Source organism: Rhynchophorus ferrugineus, unplaced genomic scaffold, assembly GCF_030347505.1.
Source record: "Rhynchophorus ferrugineus isolate W39M unplaced genomic scaffold, kcgeb_rfMv2 rfM10, whole genome shotgun sequence".
NCBI lineage: Eukaryota > Metazoa > Arthropoda > Insecta > Coleoptera > Curculionidae > Rhynchophorus > Rhynchophorus ferrugineus.
The window spans coordinates 3125245-3151185 of NW_027472589.1; the positions used below are offsets into that span (position 1 = coordinate 3125245).

Sequence of the window (25941 nt, forward strand, 5' to 3'; positions counted from 1 at the left end):
AACATTAATTTTGTACAATTATTATGAACATTTTTTATCGCCTAGATGAATATCGTCAATTCGCGATTATGTGTATATATAAAATAATAAAATAAAATTAAGCGGCTTGGTGGCGCAGTGGTAAAGGCGGTGGGACGGTGACGGACTCCTGCTATTGCGATAGCAGCGGGTTCCAAACCTGCTGGGGCATGGTCGTAAATTTTTGTTTGTGATTGTTTAATATTTGTGAATGTTCTAGGCAAGAGTGTAAAATCCGACAAGGAAATTGATCCCAGTCACGCCAGTAACCAGGCTGGGTAAGACCGGCTGTCTTTTGGGATGATTTCTAAAGTTGGTCACTCGCCAGTCGGTAGGCTTAATGCTGAGAACTGTGGTTAGGAGCCCACGTTAAACTTTAGGCCCAGTCCAGATAAACCCATAGTTGGTAAAAAGTAAAAATACTTTAAAATATATAAAAATAAATAAAATTAAATACAAATAGGGGGAAATAAAAGTATAACTCATATATATAAAACTTTAAATGGGTACAAATTCAAGCACCCACATCGAAGTGCCAATGGTGATTTTGTCAACAACACTCACCTCAGTATGGACTAGACTCCGTGAAGATAGTCGATCTATAGCAGAAATCTAAGGGATCGGTCTGTATCTTCTCCTGTCAAGGAATTCTTGAAGTTGTGCAATACACCGAGACTGAGAGATGTCACTGAAAGATGTGTATAGCAACAACATTTAAAGATTCATGGTCCATAAGGTCCATAGACCACTGAAGGTGCGAGAAACTTCTCTCCTTTTCTATGATAGAATATGTTCTAAATGATGGAAGGTCTGTTGGAGAAAAGTTTTTTCTCCTGGAGCAAAACAAGGGACTGATTGTGGCTACGGTATAATATTTTTATCTCGGCAAACTTTTGATGGATGGTTCCACTGAATAATAGGATTGAATGGGTGGAAATATTTATAGTCTATAAGGGCATCTTCTCGCATTCAGGTAGGGGTACTTGCATGCCGAGTTGAAGGGCTTGGATTTACATGAAGTCTTGCCACTTTTGCAGGGTGGGGTTTCAATCGGCTAGGGGGTCGGACTGATTATCTATTCAGCCACGCATCTTCTCGGCTCAACTCAAGATAGGATATAGGTTTTTATTGAGGTTGTCTTCTTGACCCGGGCGGTTAAGTCAAGATTCGCGAGACATGACCACAGACGATAATAGCATGGTGCGGCTAGGGGTCAGAGACTGATTCCTAGGCGTCGTTAACCCTTTGTACAATCCCCAAGCTACGATACGATGACAGGGAAAAGGAACTCGGGCCCCGGTGGCGTCACTCACCGTACTTGGTCATACCAAGCCCCGTGGGGGATTATTCTTAATGGATTAGTATAGAAAATAGATTATTAAAAAAACTTTACTTGTAGTTATAAATAATAAAAGTTGTATTTTCCAATAATATTGCTCCTTTGATTTAGCTTCATTGAATTTTAATGTAGGTTAAATTAGTATTAGTAATTATTTCTTCACATTCAGTAGACTTCGTACTTAACACTGTATTTCCTAGAGTCCACGTTTTAAACAGTTCTCTATATATAACTTTCCTCAATTGTAACCTTCATATTTATATTTCTGTTTTAAATTGAAATTAGTATCGTATGAATTATGTATATAATAATATAGAATACGTATTATTATTAAAAATATATTATTTTTAAAAAATTGGCATTTTTCCAAAAATATAACTCCTTTAGTTTTTGGCCTTTAAACATCAAATCCTTAAAATATAAGTAAAAAGTACTATTCCTTTTGTTTTCTTCTAGTTCGAATTTAAGTAATATTGACATGTTGTCGTTTTGCAAGCTGCTCTTTTCATTTTTACTTAAACCAAGAAACTATTTGAATTTTTCTCAATATGCTTATTTAAAATAGAGTTATAAAGTTGAAAATAGCTTCTAGTATGTAGAAAAATATAACAAATACCACCCAAAATTATCATAAAGTACGATTTTAAGATCTATACCATAAAATTGGCAGATTCCAAAAATGTAACTCTTAGCTTTCTTGAATCTTCACTTCAATGTATATTCGTGAAATTAACTTACTATAAATTTTTTTCTATGCTTTGAATTATATTATATTCTATTCTGACGTAACTCTTTTCCATTCCATTAGTTTTTTAAACCTTATATCTGCATTTCTTAACCTTTCTTAATATCTTTGTTTATAGCACAGTTATTGTATTACTATTGGTATAACGTATATACAATTATGTGTAAACTAATGGTGAATATGTATTATTATCGTAAATATATTATTCTAGAACATTATTGGTATTTTACAAAAATATAACTCCTTTAGCTTCTTAACTTCAACTTTAAACTTTTTCTAAAAAATTTACATATAGGTGATATTATATTACTTTTTGACTCTATACAAACCAGAAAAATGTTTTACATATTATTTATTTTTGACCATTTTTAGATTTTTTTAAGATTGTTATTTTAATATCTTCTGTTAAAGTTATTGCAATTTCATTGCAAAACATTAAATATGTAGAATTATGTATAGAACAATATAAAATGTATGATTTGTTTTCGCAAAAGCATTAATTTAAAATAACTATCACAAAATTGCCCTTTTCCAATAATATTACTCCTTTAATATTTCAAGGTTAACTTGAAGTTATTTTAATATAAGTAATGTAAGCATTGCCTATATGATTATTACCAAAAAATCATACATTTTAACAGTAACATTTGTCAATTCCGTGCCGTTTTTGTAATGTTTCTTGATATCTTTGGTTAACACAGAGATATACCACCAGATTAAAATTTTCCAAAAATGTAGCTCTTTTATTTTTTTCCTCAATAATACCATAGAAAATTTCTAAGAGCCTGATGTTATTATTTAAAAAATAACGAAAATATGTACAATTATTTGCACAATAATGTTAAATAAATAAATCAATTCCTATTGATTTTCAGCTTTTTGTTTACATTCATTTACATTCACTTCGGTTTTATATAATTGTCCAAACAATCACCGATGTTTCTTTTATCATAGTACCAGCCATATTCAAATGTTCCATAATCAATTAAAAAATTGACCGAATAAAGATAACAAAACCAGAAGGAATCACCGATATCTCTATCAAATAATCTCTGGTCGTGGTATTAAATTAATTTTAGATAAATAAACCGGTTATATAAGTTAACAATGGTCGTTATTATATATTATTTCTGGTCTAAAACTGGTGCTTTTTTTCACCCGAGTCGCCGCCGCCATTGTTGAACAATGTTGATGTGGTCGCTTAATCGAAAATACTTACCGAAAGTGTTTTGTAAACCGCAAAATTAGAAAGGTGACTCGGCCATTGTGGATTTCGCAATGGACGGCGTCGCGCGACCGCCATTCGCGGCAAACGGTTTTTGTTTTCGGCCAGTCGAGTCGCCAACTGAGACCGAAATTCGAACGCTGACCGATAGCGCGACCTTCGACGATATTTCAGCCGTCCAAATGTGAAGGCGACTCGATTTTCATTTCTCGCCATCCTGGAAAATATCAAACACCATTCTGAACGTCGTCGAGATGGATGTTGACGAATATCTTTAAAAGCCCATCCGCCATTTCAACAATGAATTATATCAGAGCAATAAATCACCGAATAGTTTCGAAAACATTACCTTCTTTCTCGCGACCTATGATATTTGTAAAGGTTATTCGAATGTCTATTGGTATAGAAAAATCTAAACGCTGATGTAGTTGGTTTTTCATTTTCAGCGCTGGAAATCATTTTTAGTTCTATTTTTTATGGAAGATGAATAGAAAAAGCATCAAATTACGCAAATATAAACTAAAAAAAAACATTGGAAGAAGCGATTCAGGAATCTAAAAATAGGAAAAAAGTCTGTAAAAACAAAAGGAGTGATGTTTCTGGAAAACATCCATAATTGTTTAAATAATAAATATATAATAACAAAATATTTTCTAAATTTTTTTACCTATCGTTTAACACACCTAGTAGTTGTTTCGTTCTTATAACTATATTTTAACCAACATTACAGAGAAAATTCAAAATCAAAATCAAAAACTAAACAAAAACTACAAAATTAGGTATAATTACGAGTATAATAAAGTGTATATTACTATGGTAGGTGATAATTTTTAGATGTATACGAGGAAATTCATATTCCCCAAAAGTATAATAGTAAATATAAGTTTAAATTTCACACATCATACTTTGATAGCGATCTTTGATATATGTAAAGGTTATTCGGTTGTCTCTTAGAATAAAAGAAAATCAAGACGCTGATATAGTTTCATTTTCATTTTCGGCGCTAATAAATAATTTTTATTTTTATTACTTATGAAAGATAAATAGAAAAAACGCTAAATTACACATATATAAACTTAAAACGGTTGGAAAAAGTCATGTAAGAACTTGTAAACAAGAAAAAAAATTGCCAAGTTTACCAAACCAAAGGAGATATGATTTTGGAAAATATCCATAATATTTTAAATAATACGTATATGATAACAAAACATTTTCTACATTATTCTGCCTATCATTTGGCACATCAACCAGTAGTATCGTTGTTATAACTATATTTTAACCAAAATTACAGAGATCATTCAAAATATAATCAAGAAATTTTAAATGTCACCATTATATCTTTGTTTCTTGATATCTTTGGTTATACTAGAGTCGTACCAATAAAATAAGCACCAGTTATGTATTATTACGAGTATAATTTATTACGTATAATTTTTTGGATGTGTAGAAGGAAATTGATATTTTTCAAAAGTATAGCTCCTTTGATATTTGAAGCTTAGAAACAAAATATCTAAATATAAGTGTAAATTTCTTTTTTTTTCTCACTTTCTGTAAATATCTACATCATACTACGCGATATTTGATATATGTAAAGGTTACTCGGATGTCTCTTCAAAAAATCAAGACGCTGACATAGTTTCATTTTCATTTTCAGCGCTAATAAATAATTTTTATTTCTAACTATTACTTATGAAAGATAAATAGAAAAAACATTAAATTACACATATATAAACTTAAAACGGTTGGAACAAGTCATGCAGAACTTGCAAACAAGACAAAAAATTGCCAAGTTTACCAAACCAAAGGAGATATGATTTTGGAAAATATCCATAATTTTTTAAATAATACGTATATGATAACAAAACATTTTCTACATTATTCTGCCTATCGTTTGGCACATCAACCAGTAGTTTCGTTGTTATAACTATATTTTAACCAAAATTACAGAGATAATTCAAAATATAATCAAGAAACATTAAATTTCACCATTATATCTTTGTTTCTTGATATCTTTGGTTATACTAGAGTCGTACCAATAAAATAAGCACCAATTATGTATTATTACGAGTATAATTTGTTGGATGTGTACAAATTGATATTTTTCAAAATTATAGCTCCTTTAATATTTGAAGCTTAGCCACAAGATATTTAAATGTAAGTATAAAAATTAATTATCTCCTCACTCTTTGATGGCATAAAATAATACTATTCTGAGTTGTAACTAATAAAACACATCTATCTTGAACTTATGATGGGAAGCTCTCCGGTACGTTCAGGCTTAGCTCCATTCCTATTACATTCTGTCAATATACCGACTCAAACAGGATAAATATTAATAAAAGAATGTTCAATGACTCTTTCCTTGCAGCGACGAGTCCATCTATAATATAATTACAAAAAATTATACTGTTTATGATGAAGACTAGTTAAATTCGTATATCCTGAGAAACTCTAGAGAAAACAACTTGATTCTGTAGAATTTTGATGAAGCTGCTGTTCTATTGCTTGTCTATATCGTCTAGAATAAATATCGAACAAAAGATTAATGGAAAAAATATTTTACCGTATTCGATTAGTGCCCAATGATTACAGATCCGGTCCAAGACCGCGAAACAAAGCATAACCATAACCAAACTCTAAACAGGGAACCAGAACACTTTCTAATTCATTCTGGTCAGGTCTCTGCGAAAAATAGTCTCGCTCCAGCTGTTTGGTTCGTTCCTTAGATGGAAACGGGTGTCAATACTCGATATATATGTTTTACATGGTATGACAGTTTTTATTATGGGCGAATGGTCTCATTCGCTTCATTTATCGAAAAGTGATTATTTTTAATTTTAATCGCGGTCTGTTGGAAGTACAAAAATAGAAAAATTAATTTGTTTTTAGCTATATTTGTGATTACAAATATTATAAAGGAGCTATTATGTTCGGAAAATTAAGATTTCCTTATGTTATATATAGCAACATATTTCAAGGAATCATTTTTTCGTATTTTGTTACACAATTTAAACCAAATTTATAGAAACTACTAACACATTGTCAATTCCAGAATTATTAAAACGAAACAAATGTATTGCTTAAAATTATAAAACAAAACAACACAACCTAGTTTAAAGTTTATAGAAATTAATGAAATAATTCGTTTTTGCTTATACTTGAAACCTTTAAAGCTAAACCTGTAAAACCACGAAAAAGGAGATATGTTTTTGGAAAATATGGATAATTTTTTAAATATTACATATATGATAATAATCTATTTTCTAGATTCTTCTATCTATCATTTGATATACCTTGCTATAGTTTCTTTGTTATAATTACATTTTAATCGATATTATAGAGAAAAGACAAAATAATTAAAAAAATTAAAATTTCAATACGTTAAATCAGTAAAAATCAATTTAAATCAGTAAAAATAAGAATTTTATTTTTATGTGCCTTTAAGTGCTTTAAAACTGAACTTAGTTATATATATATATATATATATATATATATATATATATATATATATATATATTTATATATATTTAGAGATTTCTTGTAATTTTCATGGTTTTTAAATAATGTCTAAACATTGGGAGTTATACTTTTGGAAAATGAGATTGTCCAGTATTCATGAAGAACATAATTTCAAGCCTGAGGCACTGTATATATAAACCAACTAATATCGATCATTATCTACAGCAGTGGACAAAATTAACTAGAAACAATTTGAAATTAATTTTCAACGAAAGTCTATCGTTGTATTTGTTATCGTTTCAATTAATGTACAATTGTAGCAATATACTCGGCTCCAATTAAAAGCCAATCTAAACCTAGATAAACGCCGTTGTTATTACCATTCACCACAGAACGAAATCGGACGTTTAATAGCTGAAATACTTCAAGCCAGATGTATTCGTAAAGGTTGTGCAGTACAAAAACGCAATTACGACATAGACAAGACGAGTAACATTTCCCAAAACTAATACTGAGGACGCTAATTGTTTTTTTAATTCGTTGTCGAAATGGGAAACCGGTCTTTTTGATTATCAGCGAAAGGTTCATCGGTACCGTGCACCATTTGTTGTGGACTTCTAAATTTAATCGTTATATAATTATTGGCAAAGTGTTCTAAAAGACTGTCGATTATTTTCTGTTATATAAAAATGAAACGTTTCTATTTATTTATGACTTTCTTCTTTTCTTCTGGTACTGTAACATACAGGTTATGGACAAAATAATATTCAGAATATTTATTTATTAATAAGGTGCTGTAGCACCATTTGCTTTTAAAACAGCTGAATAGATTCATAGGGTATGAAAAATTTCTAACGGAATGTTCCAAAGGATGAATTGGTTGGTATCTACTTCTCATTATTTGCTCTAAAACTCGCCAAAATAGTTTAATTATGTTGAACCTTTTTGAACATAATCATAGCGTATAGGCGCGTTATTATATGGGGATATGGTAGTGTTGGATAGTAATATGCTGATCAATTTTGATAAAATTACCAAAAGAGAGAAATAATGCTATCTTGAAGGATTTTCAAGATCGAGTCCAAACATTTTTCTTTGCATCAAAGAGTTAGACTGGCCAAATAAAAACTTTCAACAAGATCTGATATTTACGTAGTACTTTGTATTTTAGCATTTTCCATAAATGTTTGCTGTTCCTTTTTCTTGGGTAAGTAAATAATTCATATAAATTAATAACCAGGGCTGAGATTAATATGTATAGACGTATGTGTAACAAGACAGGTTGTTATAAACAGAGATACATCGTAGGTGTAAAGCAAACGTTTTGGTGAATATGTCATAGATATTTGGGAGCCTGTAGGTGGTTTTTCTGCTGGGTAAATGGTAATGTAACTGTAATATTGATATATGTTCTAGAAAAGAATATATAATAGGTGGCGTAACGTATGTTACGTCGCATCTGATGTTTTTATTTAACTCCTTTTTATTATGTATCGTATTTTTGTGGTCGGTACCGATATCGAATTGTTAATCAACAAAACATTATTTGCAGCCAATTTTGCTTCTAAAACTGGCTATTCCCTTAAAGTTAACCAAGAATATGAGCAAAATACTTGTCAAATTCAAAATATACTTACTGAATCCTTTAGCACTGATGATGAATAGTTTTCAAAAACTAGGAAACGTAGCCAAAAAGAGCAATGAAAGAGAGAACTGATAAGAGATACACCACAACATAACCATCAAATATATTCAACTTTCAATCAACAAGAATAGAAAAGGACAACAAAAGAGTAGTCGATAGAAAAAGAGCAAAGGACAAAATTACACCAATTCTTAGAGACCGAACTATGTACCAAACAATAGCCTTGATGATTGAACATTATGAGGACTTCCTGATAAATAAAATGGATAGGAGATTTGAGCAGATGTTCTCGAGTTGATTTCGTATATTTTTGTAACAGTATACTTTACTTATTCACGTTTCTGAAAAGAGAATGAATAAATGGTCTGCATACCTTGACGTTACTTCTATTCAAGATTATAAAATGATTATGAGATTACAAAAATGGTGAGTAGTTTTTGTTTAAATATGAATATAATTTAATACAAATGTTTCAGAGTTAATTCTTTGTTAACTGTTCAGAAAGTATCCATAGAAAACTTAAGAGTATGCAACTCCTTGAGGGATATAAGTCATTACTTCACACACTGTTAGGAAAAATAGGATTTAAGTAAAATAGAAATCAGCCACAAAGAGGTTAAAGGCAGCTTCTAAGTATTTCTTCTAAAATAATACAATTTTTAAAAGTATATAATTAAACTTGAAATGAAACTGAAATCTTGAAATTAACAAAAATTGATTAATTATTCACTTGAACAGTGGCTCAGAATGTGACAGTTAGTGAATGAAACTTTCTGGATATGGGATTTTGATTCAATGACAATGATGCCTGTCGCAATTTGTAAATCCGTTTTAGAATCAGACAATATTGTCCTTCTCATCTTATTTTAGTTAAAAAGAGTCAATGCGGTCTGATTAGTTCGAACACGTAAACTAATGAGCCTGTCAAAGTCACCCAGTTGTCAGACGTATGAAAAATTCTTGAAAGCAATAGTGATAAGAGGTTATAACTCTAACCTATAAACTATGGTTGCTGTATAATAAACTGTAGTTTTTAGATGTACTATAATGTTAAAATAATTTATATTTGATAAGATTATTATTCAATTACTTTATTTAGATAAGTATTAGAATTTTGTTGTATGTCAAAGCCAAACTGAACTAAAACTCAGAGTTGATGCGGCAACATTGCGGCGTTTTGACGTCACAAATTTTGATGACGCATATACAAATAAACTTTGAATAGACTATATTTTAAAATATTTTTGACATTTCAGTTTTAATCTTAAAGTATAAGTAGTTTCTTTATAAAATGGTAATTTTTGAAATTTTAAGATTATTTATTATTTAATTTCTCTAATTATTCTACACACATTATTTAAAACTTTCTCCATTTATTACTTGTTATTAGCATTATAATAATGTATAATATTTAAGGTTACTTTGTAAAACAGGTATAGTCGCTTGAATTTTAAATGACTCAGCCCACAATGACAGTATTCTTTCTCCGTTCTTAATAACCAGCCTGACCGTCATATATTTTTCTGGTCCGTCCTTGATATGTTTTTTTTCTGTTTAACATTTATTTAAAATAGAATGCAACGTATCTGAGAAAATGTCCTTTTTATTTTTACGTATGGATATACATTAATCATATATCGATCTTATTTATTCGCGTTCTATATATAGGAATGCTATAGAATATGATTTTTTCGGTGATGGTGATCACGACGTCAACCTTGCGATGCATTTTGATTTCTTCCTGGACTTGTTCATTGTTCTGCATCACTTGCAGTTTCTCATATGTTCATTTCAAAAAGTTATTTTCACATCAATTATAAATGACCAGCTAAATGTTACGGAAACTACTAAATATGTAATTCTTTTTACATTAAACCTATAAATTTTTCGGGTATTAAGAGTAATTTGACTTATATCACAATAAATTCAAGCCTCAAACTAACTATATATATATATATATATATATATATATATATATTAGATTATAAAATCAAATATTGGATATCATATCACTAAAATGTACGTATTTTGGGTATTAGAAGTGTTTGGTGTTCTATAATAATTAGTATCTTGTTGGTATGCATGACGAATCTTATACAAGCTGTTTTAGAACTTACATTCTCATTGTAAATTGAATTATTGGATTCTGAAATCCAATATTGGATGTATTATTAATAAAATTCTTATATATCTTATGGTTATTAAAAGTATTCGGTGTCCTAGAATGATAAATCTAGTTGATATGCATAAGGCATCTTATAGAAGCTGTTTTAAAACATACATTCTCATAAATAATTGGTTTATTTAAGTTTTTGATGTCCTATAATCGTGAATATCTTGTTGATATGCATGAGGAATCTTATACAACCTGTTTTAGAACTTACATTCTCAGAGGAAATTGGGTTATTGGATTTTGAAATCAAATATTGGATGATAAATCAATAAAATATATACATCTTAGATATTAAAAGTGTTTGGTGTTATATAATAATAAATATGAGTAGTAAAAAACGTTCCCCAAGCGGTTTTAGAACATACGTTCTCCTATAGCATTGATTTATTCGATCGCAGAACCAAATATTGGATGGTATTGATGTTTTTTCGTTATTAAAAGTGACCGATGCCCTTGAATCTTAAATATCGAGTTGAATGTATGAGAAAGGTATCTGAAACACCCTTCAGACTGTGTTAGAACATGTGGTTTACTGGGTCTCATATAGGCTTCGAAATGATGATCACATCCGAGTGTACTTTCTAATTTCTTTGTTTCTAGTCGCGGAGACCCTTGATTAGCACCGAACCACATTACAATATAGGAATCATAAACCTGCCAGTACCTTGACATTTAGACCAGCTTATTAATCCCACCAGAATCACCAGCAGACTGTAGCATCCTCGCTGTCCGAACAATCTCGACGAAAAGCACTGGTTCGAACACATATTTCTCGATAGTCACACATCTAACAGCGCGAACAGTTCGAAATCTCGGATTTCTCTTCGGTTATTCCATCGTTGGACTCGCGGACACCGAGTGGTTCTTCGAGACGCGATTCGAACGGTGGTTCGCGGACTTCTGAACCAAAGAAGAATCGAAAGTCCGGTGGACGAACGGTGGGACGGAGGCGAGGGTACGGGCAGCGTCTGGTGACTGCCGTGACGCTCGGGTTGGTGCCCGTCCGGACGGAAGAAAAACTGGGTTTCGGGGGTGAGAAACAGTTGGCGGACGGCATCTGTGGTGAGTACCGTCGAGGAAAATCGTTAGAAAGCCGTGGATGGCATTATTTTTTTCTGCGATCGGCGATTTCTTCGGACGTACGAGATACGACACAAAAAACGTCGCATTCGTTTAACATTTCAACTATGATAGAAATTAATTTTCCATCTAGTGACCTTTGGTCGCCTTCGCCAAATTTTCGTAATTTTTATAAACTCGAAATAATAAAGTATGCATCATATTTAATAAACGTTTTGTTACACAAATGATACCTGCAACTGTTTCATACCCAATATACCGCGTAGTAAGATAATTAAATTAAATTAGTAACTGTTATATATAATGCTATATGTAATACAAATAGTTATAAGCACTATTAAACGAGAAATATTATTTTTAATTTATACTGTATTCATTGTATATACTAATTCAAGACTAAACTAATAACTCATCAAGTAATTGGTACGCCTTCGCCAAACCTTCAACCTTACTTGTTACAATTTACTTCATACCAAAATTATTTTTCTTCAGTCTCCTTCAATCATATTCAATACGAATGACAGCAAAGGCGATGCAACACCTTGTATAGTAAGATTATTTCTACACATAAAAAAAATTGATGTTTTTCAAGTGACCGTTGGTTCGCCTTCGCCAAATTTTTATAAATATCTTTAAACAAAAAATTCAATATATTGCGTATTTACTTAATATTTCGCTAATTATATGTAAAACTAATCGTAAAATGAATGAGTATACATCGAGTTTATTTCATATTTTATTACTAATACTTAGTAATTTATGAATAAATAAATTTAATACATTTTTCATAAAGACGAATTAAAAACATTAATGTTTTATTAACTGACCGTTAGCTCGCCTTTGCCAAATATATTATACATAACATTAAACCCAAAATAACTCTATATACATCGTATTCATTTAATATTTTAGTAATAATGTTAGTCAAACGATGAATAAAGTATTTTACAAGGTAACCATTATATTTACTTTACGTCTATCGCAAATGACACAAAAATCGAGGTAACACAACGTATATCACGATTATTTCTAAGAACATAAAGAAGCTTATATTTTATCAAGTGACCGTTGGTTCGCCCTCGCCCAATTTACCATAAGTAACATTGAACGCAAAACAATTGAATATATATCGTTTCTTTTTAATATTTTACTAATAATGCACACTAAATAATACGTAAATTAGTTTTTCAGCAAGAAACCGTTAAATTTGCTTTAAAAGGGACAAAGACTGGAAGCACACCATATACCATACTATGATTATTTATACCTATATATATATAATCGAATTACTATCGATTCTTCCTCGAAAATTACCTATGAAGAATATTAGACCCAAAAATAATGAATACAAAAAAATACAATAATAGTGATGTTCATTAAGTCTGTTAAAAAGTCTATGAATGAAACAACTGATCATAATTTAATCGTGAGTATTAAGATGTTCTTTAATCACAAAACGCAAAATCATCAAATAAACACAAAATTTAATATTTTTTAATAACTAGGAATTGAGGACTACATTTTGCTGATATAAAGTAGTCTCTCGTTTCGTCAGCCATATTTCCTATGCTATCAAATGTTGCATAGACAATATTTAGTAATACGTAGTAGTTCATCAACCGACCGTTGGTTCTACATCGCCCAATTTGTTTTGAATAACACTGGAGGGGAAATAATAGAATTATTGTCAGGTTTTCTAACATTTGTATTCATAACATCCAAAAATCTATGAACAAATTTATATCTCATCATTTTGCCATGAGTTTGGTGGTATGAAAATCATTTACATCATCACAATCCTATACTGTCTTCCCCATTTCTCTTCGTTGATTGATTACAATATGCTGACAGACCGTAGCAATTTCTTCCTGTCTACAATATCACATGTAAGTAAGGTGATTCTATCAAAATTACTAACTTACCTATTTCCTAGTGAATTCAAGTCTTACCAATCCACAAATAACTGAATAATTAGCTTCACATTAAACGTGAAACATACAATTCATGTTTTAACATCAAGTGGCCTGTGGTTTGCTTAACCAAATTTGCTGTGAGTAAAAACAAACGCCAGACAGGCAAATATCACAGCTATATATCAAACACTTTATTCATAATACTTAGTAGTTTATATTTCATCAAGTGACCGTTGGTTATATTTAATCCAAATGTGTCATAAGTAGCATTTAATACGAGATAATAAAATAAAAATAGAGTATATCAATGATGCAGCAATAAATCTAGATAAATTAAATATATTATTGAGTGGATAGTTTTCCCCCCATATTTATTATGAATAACTCCTGATACAAAGTAATAAAAAAATTAATTGATAATTTAAGCAATTGCTTTAATGAAATCAGTATAAATATTTTGAAAAATCATCAAAAATATATCCGCATATACCATCTCCAAATCAGTAAGATCCTCATTTAGTAGATATTAGGAAAAACATCAAGAATAGTAGCTGCAATTATTGCAAAAAGAAAGGTCATTGGGTGTGAGATTGTAAGAACCTTTTAGCCAACTAAATCTATGTGAGCTTCACCCTAGGAGTTTTGCAGACCACCAGTCCCCAGATCCAGATCCTTTCATTAGACAACTTCAATTATCTAACCTTCAATCACAACAAACAAACCCAAAGCTCAATCAAGCCAATGGAATGGTACTCTATTATGAGAACCATTAGTTTTCTTTCACCATATTTGCTACGAGGGATAGATATGGGCCAATCCAGTAAATATAACATAAATTAAATATTTTATTAATATCTACAAATCCGCCAGTAAATCAATATAGTATCACGTGGCCGTGGGTTTGGCAGTGTTGTCGTTCTCTTTCACATCACCCGCCTCTTTCCTGATGCTCTCCTCGAAATCCGCCGGGTCGATGAGGTTCTTCTTGCCGTAAGGAGGTGGCCCTAGGAGTTTCTCTACGTCGTCGTAGTTCAGGGTCTCTTTTTGTAACAAATTCTCAGCTAACTGTCGGGAAAATGTATTTTTAGCGATGGTGGGGAAAATTATAATTGCAACAGTATCACTAACCATTTCTAGTTTGTCTTTGTGCTTTTTTAGCACGGCCTCAGTCTGTCGGTAAGCCTGTCCAACGAGTTTCCTGGCTTCCAGGTCAATCAAGTTGGCTAGTTTTTTACTATAGGGTTTCCTGCCTAGAACAATAACGTAGAGGTGAACGTTTCCGGCGTTAGTCGCTGGATTTACCTAATTCCTTCGTTTCCTCTTCGGGAAAACTCAACAAACCCACGTTCTCGTTCATTCCGAACTCTTTAACGTTCGCGTACGCCATCTTGGTGACCTTTTCCAGATCGTTCTGGGCGCCGGTCGTAATTTTATTGAACGTTAACGACTCCGCCACCCTTCCCCCCAATGTCATGCACATTCTATCGAAAATCTATCGCATAAAAATAATAAAACCGACGGTCCGATCGAAGTACCCAAGGAAATCGGACTTACCTCCTCCTTGGTGTGCAGTTTCTGGTCTTTCGGGATGTACTGGGCGAAACCCAGAGCCAGACTGGTCCGGGGCACGATGGTGACCTTCAACAGGGCGTCGGTGTGCTCCAGCATCCAGCCGACAAGGGCGTGGCCCGATTCGTGGTAGGCCACCACTCTTTTTTCCTGGGGCGACATTGAATGCGATCGTTTTTCCGTGCCACCTACGAAGAAAATATATTTTCTCCTGGACAATATTAGAAAAAAAAAAAACGGAGACTAACCTACTAGTCTCTCGACAGCATATTCTAAGTCGGCTTTGGTGACTTTCGTTTGTTTTGACCGGGCGGCATGCAGAGCCGCCTCGTTGCAAACGTTGGCGATGTCGGCACCGCTAAATCCTGGTGTTAAATACGCCAACCTTCAATCAAACCAACCAAATCAGTGTTTAAATTCCTTGTAAATTACCAAATCTCACGACCTTTTCGAGTAAGTCTCAGGCAAGTTCTCCAACGCGATAACTTTGAGGTGATACTCAAAAATCTCCTTGCGCTCTACCAAATCCGGATAGTCGATGAGTATGTGTCGGTCGAATCTGCCAGGCCTCAACAGCGCTTTATCCAGAATATCAGCACGATTCGTCGAAGCCAACATAATAACGTTCTCCTTGCTGGCCATGCCATCCATTTCCACCAACAGTTGATTGAGGGTTTGTTCGCTTTCCCCTGTTGTTCCGGTATTGCCCAAAGACCCACTCCTCTTGCGCCCTACGGCATCTATTTCGTCGATATATATAATACACGGAGCTCTTTTACGGGCTTCATTAAAAAGATCCCTGTATATAAAATAATAACAGAACAATAATTATTATAGGAAGAAAATCCTGACCTGACTCTGGCAGCACCCAATCCTCCAATCATTTCAATGAACTCAGACCCATTCATGGAGAGAAAAGGAACATTAGCCTCAGTAGCTACGGCTTTGGCTAATAAAGTTTTACCACATCCGGGAGGTCCTAAATATCTAACTTGTAATCAATATAAACTATGATGTTACTGGTACTAACCCAACAACAGTGCCCCTTTTGGTACTTTAGCTCCCAGGGACTTGTAATGCTCAGGCCTCTTGAGATAATCAACAAACTCTTTTATCTCAATTTTAGCCTCTCTTAATCCGGCTACATCAGTGAAACGGACACCTTTGCCTTGTCCCATTAAAGGATCAACCAAGGTGAATTTTGCTCTACCCATTTGACTCTATATATTAATAATATAAATGGTACATGACAAAATTAGGTAAAGGGTACTTACGAAAACATCCATGCCAAGTGGTGGCCTAATACTCTTGCTCCTTGCCAGCAGTGATATCAGTGCACCCACCAGCAACATTGACATCAATAATTTACCGGCTGAGTCTGTTGCTCTCTCATACACAACCGGTACCCCATCCCTAATACCTAACCTTCTCTCAGCTTCCCGCACCTTATCTTCAAACTTATTAATATCAACCACATTCATATGAAAAGTTCTGTTATCAGCTCTCCTCCCCTTTACAATAGCACCTTCGTGCAAAATTATAGTTACTATTTCAGAATCAGGTCTGACAATAATTTGTTCTACTTCTCCTTTTGCAAGCATCTGATAGAGAAATTCATTCCATGACACGTATCTTACAACCTAAAAATGTTATATCAATACTCTGAGAATGTACAAGTCTCATTTCTCCTACTTCTGGCTGATTAGCACTGGGAAACAACAGAGAAATTGTTGCAATAAACATATAAGCTGTAAGCATCCACAAAAATGCCTTTGCTAACAACGTAGATAATTTATCTTTATCATTATCCTCATCTTTTTCAGGTCGGTTTCCCTTAGATTTCTGAGGATCGCCTTGGGAATTAGAATTAGTACTATGAAATGATCTTGTGGAACCTAGATGTTTGTACAACTGAGTGACATCTCTAAGCCCAGATCTTTGTAGTAATGCAAAGACTGCTGAGTACTCTCGCTCAATTACCCTCAAATTCTTGAAAAAAAAAATGATTTTATGAGCTAATAATTAGTAATAGAGCTATTTTACCCTTGTGGTGAAAAGTGTTGCAAACGATGACGATTTAGAAACGGTATGGTAATTTTTTGATTTTGTCACCACATTTTCCAATACTAAACTGTTATTAATAGTTTGTCGAAACGTGTAACTTAAAGGCAAACGGAGAGTATTTAAAAACTTATACATTTTGTATCTACAAATATCATTTTTGTATTTTGAAATGATATAACTTAGGTTATGTTGACAATTCAAATTTTGACGTATACCAGTGATAGGAACTTTTTTTATATTCAAAAATATATTATATAAAACATTAGAATAAAAAATGACGGGTTTATGAAAATTAGAGAAAAAATCAGGAAATAGAGTCAACTTAACTCGCCTCTATGTATATAAAGTTGCATAACACATTAGACTGTTTACAAGTTTGAAACTAAAGGCTGCATTTATTTGTTTTTTAATTGTGTCTATTTAGCGATACCTGTAAAATAGGAAAACATCTTAGGTGGTCGCCAGCAGGTCTCTGAGAGTGAATTCCAAGGATGCTTTAAAGAACACCCAAAGCTACTCATTATGTATACCAGAGGCGTAGATATTCCCGAAAAATTAATATCAGTTGCGGATGAAGTTTAGGTGATTAAAATCGAAGTTAACGATTTTTCGATTCTACCTCGGTGGTGTGGAAACAGTTTCCTGGTAATATTTCGATGCTAATGGTGTCCGCACGTTTTAAGGTGACTAATAGAAGTTATCAATTGTCCTTGACGCTCTGACAAGGGTTGGGGTACCCAGGAAGTGCGGTAATAACCTGTCCCAAACCTCGAACCAATAATCATCCATCAAAGACGAATGAAATCGCTTGTCACACCATTTTTTTGGACCTCTCGGTAGTCGGACAGGTAGAAAAATCTCAGAAATAGGTAAAACAATAGCTAAACATTTTTATTGAGTGTGCAGTGGTGTAGAGGGCGGTAGTAATCTTAAGATTAGAAAATTATAGTTTCAAAGCGTGGCGGGCCTTGAATGGTGGTTTTTGTTGGGATTATGTCGACGATATAACCTCACAATGGCGTTTAGTGTCTCGCGTGGTTAAATACGTGGTGCGTTTCGTGATTACGGATATCTTGCGTTATCCCCGGCGCACGCCACTGGTTAAAATACCGTCTGACGAACCAAACAGCTCGGGAGACTTTGAAGCAAATCGCTGTAAACTCTGGTCAGTGTAACGTTCTGGTTCCTAGCATCAGGTTAATTCCGCGCGAGAGTCAGCGGTGGCCGTGGTTTTCTCGTTGTCGTTTTCTTGGCGTTTTTCGCGTTTCCCGTTCTCCTTGCGCCGCCCCTGTTTCCCCCGGGATATCCCGTTCCGAACGGTGAGTGGCAGAGTTCGCTTAATTAACGAACGAACAGGTGTAGAAATTAATTCGCTTATAGATGGTTAAATTATACTAATGACGTCTGGTTTGGTGGTTTTCTCTCGGTAGTGCTGCACTGTGCGATGTTTTCGGTGTCAAAGCATTCTTAGTGCAGCATACGTTCAGTTTTAATGGTGTTTACATCGTGATATATACATCCCTTCACTTGGTGATTGATTCGATGAATACGAGTTATATTATTGTTCATTAATAAGTTCGAAAATTAACAGAAAAATATGAAAATCCCATATAACATACCCATTAAATTCATAAAAATTATATATTAAATGTTTTAGAGATCTAGCGAGCCATGTATGTCGTTTGTTTTTTAAAAGTTGTCAAAATGACAACAATTGAACGTTCCCTAGATACCATATGAATAAGTCGATTTAATATTTAAAAAAAAACTTATTTTTTACAGGTATTAACACACAGGCAGGAAAATGAAGGCGTTAGTGTCGTTATTATGTCTCGTCGCCCTCTCGATGCCTTTCGTGTACGGTTGCAACGAAGCCGTCTGCGGCAGTGTGGTGAGTAAATGTCTGCTGACCAAGTCGTGCAACTGTGATTTCTTGGAAAACTGCACCTGCTGCAAGGACTGCATGAATTGCCTGGGATACCTGTACACCGAGTGCTGCTCTTGTGTCGGTAAGTCCACCAAATATCATTATATTAAATTAACGTTTATTGGGTTGCATAAAATCGAATTTTGATCGAAGAAAATGCGTTTTTCAGCGATTTTAGTGATCGATCCATCGCACGTGTACCCGAAAACTATCGGCGAGCGTCATACGACGCGTTTTCCGCGAAAGAAAAGCAAACGGACCCCTGTTTGTTATCGTAATGTTTTTGAGAAAGTGCATGGATCTTTGAAAACAATTTTTTGCGTCCCATAAATGAAGGAGTGTAGCCGCGATTCTAATTATATCCCATATTAAAATAGCGTTAGCTGTCAAGGTCGTTCGGGACATAACATTTTAGAACAATTTCGGTTATTAGTGATATAGGTTTTCATGTCACTTCGCAGTAACGTTAAATATCGTTGAAAAAGCCTGTGTACAAAGTTGTGGTAATCAAAATAGGCACAAAAAATTACTCAGCGGTGTTCTATACAATTAATTTGCGAAAAAAACCAATTTGTTTATGCAAGAAAATGAATTGACGTGTGGGTGTGACGTCACAGTTTCGTAAACACTTGACAGTACAGTGTATTTTAATGTGTAAGGGTTTATTATGTATGTCATGATAAATCGAAGAACTTGCTCGTTAACGCTCCAATGGAGGAAAAAGTTATCAAACACTATCTATGTATATGAATACCTAAAAACCCTTGATATATCTTCGATAGTGGATAGTAGTTGATAAATAAAATAGTATTGATGTTTTAAAAGCTCACAATTATGGAATTTTCCTAAGTCCAATAATGCATTAAAAACGGTATCATGTACGATTTGACTGTTTCTTCGTTGTCATAGAGTCGAGGTTGGTTCGAAACTTGGACAATATGGATTTCTTTCTTCCAGTAATATGCAGGATTGCACAAGTTGGTTTTTCAGTGATAAATTCTCCACACTTCCTGAGGTTTAAAATTTACATTGCAATTACAATATGGAAGGTTCAAAATTTCAAAATGTAGACCCTCTGACGTCATTGTTTCCTATTCCACGATTATTTTGTCTTTTTTTCACAGTACAAAACTAATTTTATTCGGGTGACTCTAAAGTATCAGATAAATGGTGTAAATAATATCAGAAGGAGATGCTTCAGGTTTTCATTTCATCAAAATGCTTCTTTATCTTTACAAGAACATATATAATTGCAATAGTAATTTAAAAACATTGATTGATTGATTTTTTAGAATCACTCTCTCTTTAACAGAAAAAATAACTTTCAATTATTTAATTTTTAGTTAATAATGGTTCAAAGTTACGGTTGCAGATCTCAATCCAGTCCCTTGGCGTCGAACCGACACACAAAATCCTTTTAAAAATCACTTTCAAGCGCATTTCTCTGTAAAACCTAAATTTTCAGCAAACTATTTCTCAGAACGCTTAATGGGATGTCTTAGGCTTTCGTTAAATCCTTCTCGGATAATCACCGAAAATCATATCTCGTATTTTTGTTGTGAATTTTAGACGGTTTTAAAAGAGATACGTCTATGTTTAGATTTATTAATCTATTTTTTCACTGTTTCTATTCAAAAGAAACATTTTTATATATATTTTACAATCAGTCACGCATTTATTTTGGAGCTACACCTTGCAAGAGCAAAAGTTTGATTTTTACATTTTATCTTCATCTTACCAACTAGGTCTTATCAGAAGAATCATTTCATAGATCTATATGAATCTTTATCTAATATAATATCCTCATTCCAACGTCTGAACATTTTGGCATGCTTAGATTTTATTTGTATTATTTATTATATTTCACAGTTAAAAAATCGAGTTTGTGCTTCCAACATAAATGTTTTGAAATGAAAAGAATATTAGAATTAGACTAGCTATGAAATGTAGTAGAACTATAAAATATTATCGTACAAAATTGATAACTACAGGTAACAAGTCTACAGAGTACTCCTAATGAGAGCACTATCACCAGCTGGAAACTAGGAGAATAATATTATTGAAATCAAGTTTCCCATATATCAAAACTCTATCGGTGGCAAAACTACTGAAACATTTTTTATTGTGATAATTTTAAGATATAGGTTAAATACATTTGACAAGACAACCAACATTTTAATTTTATACAGTTGAGAGTAACTAAAAGACAAACACTTTTAAATAATATACATTAGATGACGGATGACTGATTTTCGCAAACTTTTAGGAGCTGTGTGGAACGAAAAATATATATCCTCTTGTGTAATAAACTACTTTGTCATATTTGTGCAAATAAAATGCACAAACTGTAATTTTGAAGTTTATTTCAATAAGCACTATCATGTAAACAGTCCAGTGCGACCAAAACAACAAAAATGAAATGTTTAGGACGCATTTAAAATTACATTTCAATTTTTTTCAGGACTGACTTATACTCTGGGTAAAGTATATACAGTGAATTAGTCATAATTACTATTGTTACTCCCAGGCATTAGAAGCTGCATTTTCAGTAAATCTGTCGTAGTTTTCTTCACAATATGTTTCATACACATTATTTTGTTTTATTTCGTTGATATTCTTCCCAATGAATCTCCTAGTTCCTTCTTCCATATCGTTGTTATTGCCACCTCTTCCGCATATACATTTTTTTTTGGTATATTGTGTACTGTATAAGAAGCTCGATATCTCTAAAACCTTATTACAGAACCAGTCTAATCTACGAGGAGGTAGAAAGGAGTCATTACAACTTTTGAATCATCGACATTAAAAACTAGCTATGTTTTAGATATGTGCCTTAAGCCGTACACCACCAGCAGCTCCCTAAGTACGAACTGTCTGACGTCATTGTTTCTTCTTCCATAATTATTTTGTATTTGTAACTCTAAGGTATCAGATAAACAGTATAAACAATATCAGAACGAGTGTACAGTATACGAGATGCTTAAGTTTTAATTTCAGCGAAATGCGAAATGCAACATATATAATAGCAGTTGTAATTTAAAAACAGGATAGATTGATTTTCTCAGAATCTTTCTGTTCTACACTATTAAATTATAAACAATAATTTCAGTTACTCTTTGTTACGTGATGCTTGTGAGGTCGTTGGATAACTTATGTCGTTTGATAAGGAAACGTTATTTTCATAATTTGAAATAAGTTACAGCCGAGTTCTAATGTATTTATTACATCACTGAAGTTATAATTTAGAAGCTATTACCTGTTATTACCTCTGCGGTCAATGAAAATACTTTTGCCTGTATTTTATAATATGCAGAGTTAGGGGGGCTAAACCTGACGAGTATTATAGATGCTAAAGCGATTGCTCGTTCAACGAGATAACTTTCCCGATAATTGTATATGCTATTCTGTAAACGAAGTCCTTTCACATGAAATTGCTTGAAAGTAATAGTAGTAGAACCCAATCCAATTCCTTGGCGATGAAAGGACGCACAAATTATTTTTAAAAGTCGCTTTCGAACGCATTTCTCAGTAAAACCTAAAATTTCTTCCAAAGTATTTCTCAGAATGCTTAATAGAATATTTTGGGCTTCAATTTTAATCCTTTTCCATGTTTGTTTTATTTTCGCCGATATTTTTCATAACGAATTTTCTAATTCTTTTTTCCATATAGTTATAATTGCTATTATATGCAATTATTCATGTTTTCTCTTGTATAACAGGTTAATTTAAAAGTGCCCGGCCTACCATAGTAAAACACATTTTTTGGCAAAATTAGTTTTTTTTATTCATCATAAGGTGAAATCATCCCTTCAAGGGTGATACACTAATTTGTCCTTTGCTTCAAAATAGGCCTCAGTTTCGGCGATCACCTCTTCATTCGACGAAAATTTCTTCCCAGCCAGCATTCTTTTGAGATCTGAGAACAGGAAATAGTCGCTGGTGGCCAGATCTGCAAAATACGGTGGATGAGAAAGCAATTCGAAGCCCAACTCATAGATTTTTGCCATCGTTTTCACTGACTTGTGACACGGTGCATTGTCTTGGTGAAGCAGCACTTTCTTTTTCTTCAAATGCGGCCATTTTTCGGCGATTTCGTCATTCAAACGGTCCAATAACGCTATATAATAGTCACTGTTGATGGTCCTTCTTTTTTCAAGGTAGTCAATGAAAATTATTCCATGCGCATCCCAAAATACGAACGCTATAACCGTGCCAGCCGACTTTTGCGTTTTCCCACGCGGCTTCATCGTGTGCAGTCCACTCGGATGACTGTCGATTGGACTTTGGAGTGAAATGATCGAGCCATGTTTCATCCATTGTCATATATCGAAGAAAAAACTCGGTTTATTACGCTTGATCATCTTCGAACACAACAACACACAGCAACTCATCGTTGTTTTTGGTCAAAAGTGATGTCGCGTGGCACCCACTTTGCAGAGAGCTTTTTCATACCCCAATATTCGTGAATGATGTACACGTTGATATTACATTGTACACAGTAGATTTCTTTAGAGTGTCTGCGTTCACCGTCTTCGGTGCTCCTTTCACCACGTCTAAACTTACCATACCAATCCTTGATGGTTGACTTTCCTGGGGCAGTGTCCGGAAACTCGGCATCAAGCCAAGTTTTTGTTTCAACTGTATTTTTTCCCTTCATACTAATATTTTATGCCTTTCTATTCCTTTTTATCCATTTTTTTCACAATAACAAAAGTTTCTTCACTCAAAATACTATAATTCACAAACTAATGATCCGGCAGCTATCAAATTTATACACGCATCTTTTGAGTGTTAGGGCTAACTAAAAAACATATGGATTTAATTCTAGTCGCGCCATCTATGTGTCCGGCCGAGGACTTTTGCAATTGACCTGCTATTGTGCACTGTGTATGCAGCTCGATATCTTTAAATTTTACTTTTAATTTAACTCAAGTTTGTGAGATTTTACGACCAATAATAAAGTTATAGCACTTACTATAAAAGTGACAGGCTTCCAACCAAAACAGATAACCGGAGCGAATTTAAGCAAATAACGTAACTCAATAAATTAAGAAACGATTGCTACAAACAGATAATGTTAACATCCTTGCTGTCGCCACTCTCTTGCTTCCTCGTTTCAAGAATATATATTTCCAAGATGCATTAGGCCATTCTAGAGCCATCAAATAATCGATTTCAGATATTGAGATGAACGAACAACTTGAAAATGATTAATTGACGGAAAATTCCACAACACAAGTGGAAGAAGACCAATATGTAGATATATGAAAAGATCTGTCACCTGTCAAAGTTAATTTTTTTACAGAGGGTCACCAACAAAAAATCTGGGAATGTTAATTTTTTTCTTTAACTCTTGTAATTGCAATAACAGTAAACGCATTTCATAAAAGTAGTATGCAGTTTTATGTGTTATCGAAAATATCGATATGTTTTAATTGATATCGCACATCGATACTTTTGAATCGATGTTTTTCTAATATCGATCGTTCCTAGTCTAATATCTGAGGAGGTAGAAAGACGTTATTACCATTTTTGAACCAAAAACATCAAAACCTAGCTCAGTATCACCATTATCAGTCACAGATCCTTCCAGAAAAACTCATATTTCTTTTTCGGTCGATGTTTTAGATATGTGCCCCAAACCGAACGCCACCAGCAGCCCCCTGAGTAAGAAGTCGCACGTCGAAGATTTCCAGGAAACCATTCCTCAGCTATTCCGGGCCCTCACCGAGGGTCCCGACAGCCTTAACCGCTGGAACAGTACCACGTTCCCCATCGACATCGACGTCACACATTACGCCAACAAGAAGGAGATGAAGCTACTGATACGTAAGTGTCCCCTTCCGCCCCATTCGATCCGAGCTCACGAGAGGCGGCCCTTTTCAGAACAGAATAACGCCGAACAGGACGTGTTGCCCAACTCCAATATCTACACGGTAAATTGCACGGTGGCCTTCTGGGCCCAGTGTATGAGCTGGAGCAAGTGCAAGACCAACTGTCAGTCGATGGGAGCGTCCAGCTACAGGTGGTTCCATGACGGATGCTGCGAGTGTGTCGGAGATAAATGTATCAACTACGGAATAAACGAGAGCCGGTACGTAACACATTCAATCGATTAAAACATGCCCTGACTGATCGCCATCTATCAAATAAATACAGGTGTAGCGCTTGTCCACTGTCAGACGAGTCTATCCAGGACGAAAACGAACTGGAAGACGACGATCGAGATTTTGGCGAAGGCGACGAGGACGACGAACCGATGGACTAACATCCCCCCAATCACAAACCCCTGAACACCCCAAGGCACCGTGTTTGTATACAGAAAAACGACACCCATTACCGAATAACTCTATATTTCCTACGAATTTTCGGCCCCTCTTGAGCGGGGCGCGTCCTAATCCTCATTAAAAAGTACAAAAGTAGCTAATCCTAGCTAGTAATGGTCTGGTTTTTCTCCGGTTATCGTCCTGTGGACTGTACCGTGTCGAGGTCGACAAACAAATCTATCTTATAACCCTAGCATCTAAGTATTAACATTTCCAACTCATGAACAACAATTGCTTCAGTATTTTACGAATAACATATGAAGAGCCAACATAGTTGGCCGGGTATGACGTTAATAATGAACATATCTGTATTTTTCTATATATATATTTAAATATGTGTAATAATTTTTAGATATTTATTATGTTTTTAATCATTTAAATAAAGCTTTGTATATATACAATCACACGGTAGTATTATTGTTTCGATACCTGAAATAAAAATGTTGTTCAAGGTACAA

The 25941-nt window shown here is 33.7% G+C and overlaps 3 protein-coding genes and 1 long non-coding RNA gene across 16 annotated transcripts in view; 1 reads left to right on the forward strand and 3 right to left on the reverse strand.

Moving 5' to 3' along the window:
• The window catches only part of fw (CUB and Sushi multiple domains furrowed), a 75934-nt gene extending 64350 nt beyond the window's left edge, over positions 1 to 11584 (reverse strand). Inside the window, exon 1 of one of the 2 annotated variants that reach the window (XM_076415819.1) lies at positions 11269 to 11584. In XM_076415819.1, coding sequence (XP_076271934.1) covers positions 11269 to 11371 — 103 coding nt within the window. In that variant the 5' untranslated portion in view covers positions 11372 to 11584. Of the gene's footprint in view, positions 1 to 3321; positions 3442 to 11268 lie in introns of those variants that run through there. The other variant, XM_076415821.1, reaches the window with a different exon arrangement.
• LOC143203618 (twisted gastrulation protein homolog 1-A) lies at positions 11539 to 25887 on the forward strand. 12 transcript variants are annotated; one of them, XM_076415848.1, is made up of 5 exons: positions 11539 to 11666; positions 19013 to 19239; positions 24786 to 24986; positions 25044 to 25251; positions 25317 to 25887. In XM_076415848.1, the coding sequence occupies exons 2-5, from the start codon at positions 19035 to 19037 to the stop codon at positions 25423 to 25425; spliced, it is 723 nt and encodes a 240-aa protein (XP_076271963.1). In that variant the 5' UTR covers positions 11539 to 11666; positions 19013 to 19034; the 3' UTR covers positions 25426 to 25887. The 12 variants fall into 12 exon arrangements, with proteins under 12 accessions (XP_076271963.1, XP_076271968.1, XP_076271959.1 ...); XM_076415853.1 differs by lacking the exon at positions 11539 to 11666 and adding an exon at positions 17689 to 17812; XM_076415844.1 differs by lacking the exon at positions 11539 to 11666 and adding an exon at positions 17784 to 17913.
• LOC143203621 (uncharacterized) lies at positions 13366 to 13746 on the reverse strand. The gene is made up of 2 exons (XR_013007383.1): positions 13607 to 13746; positions 13366 to 13556 (listed from the first exon to the last, which is right to left on the reverse strand). It is a non-coding gene; the product is annotated as an uncharacterized LOC143203621 (long non-coding RNA).
• Positions 14430 to 17493, reverse strand: Spg7 (SPG7 matrix AAA peptidase subunit, paraplegin). Its single transcript, XM_076415826.1, has 11 exons — positions 17210 to 17493; positions 16859 to 17155; positions 16441 to 16806; positions 16197 to 16386; positions 16019 to 16145; positions 15612 to 15965; positions 15415 to 15551; positions 15152 to 15354; positions 14900 to 15089; positions 14726 to 14847; positions 14430 to 14662 (listed from the first exon to the last, which is right to left on the reverse strand). Exons 1-11 carry the CDS (start codon positions 17363 to 17365, stop codon positions 14483 to 14485), a joined length of 2322 nt encoding a protein of 773 aa, XP_076271941.1. The 5' UTR covers positions 17366 to 17493; the 3' UTR covers positions 14430 to 14482.
• Positions 25888 to 25941: the final 54 nt, after the last annotated feature.

Bases quoted from the DNA above. Each gene is read 5' to 3' on its own strand.
- Spg7 (XM_076415826.1), bottom strand. From the start codon at position 17,365: ATGTATAAGTTTTTAAATACTCTCCGTTTGCCTTTAAGTTACACGTTT. The intron at 17,156-17,209 runs GTAAAATAGCTC...TTTTTTTTCAAG, and splicing joins CAACACTTTTCACCACAAGG to AATTTGAGGGTAATTGAGCG. The intron at 16,807-16,858 runs GTAGGAGAAATG...TAACATTTTTAG, and splicing joins CCAGTGCTAATCAGCCAGAA to GTTGTAAGATACGTGTCATG.
- LOC143203618 (XM_076415848.1), top strand. From the start codon at position 19,035: ATGAAGGCGTTAGTGTCGTTATTATGTCTCGTCGCCCTCTCGATGCCT. The intron at 24,987-25,043 runs GTAAGTGTCCCC...GGCCCTTTTCAG, and splicing joins GGAGATGAAGCTACTGATAC to AACAGAATAACGCCGAACAG. The intron at 25,252-25,316 runs GTACGTAACACA...AAATAAATACAG, and splicing joins TACGGAATAAACGAGAGCCG to GTGTAGCGCTTGTCCACTGT.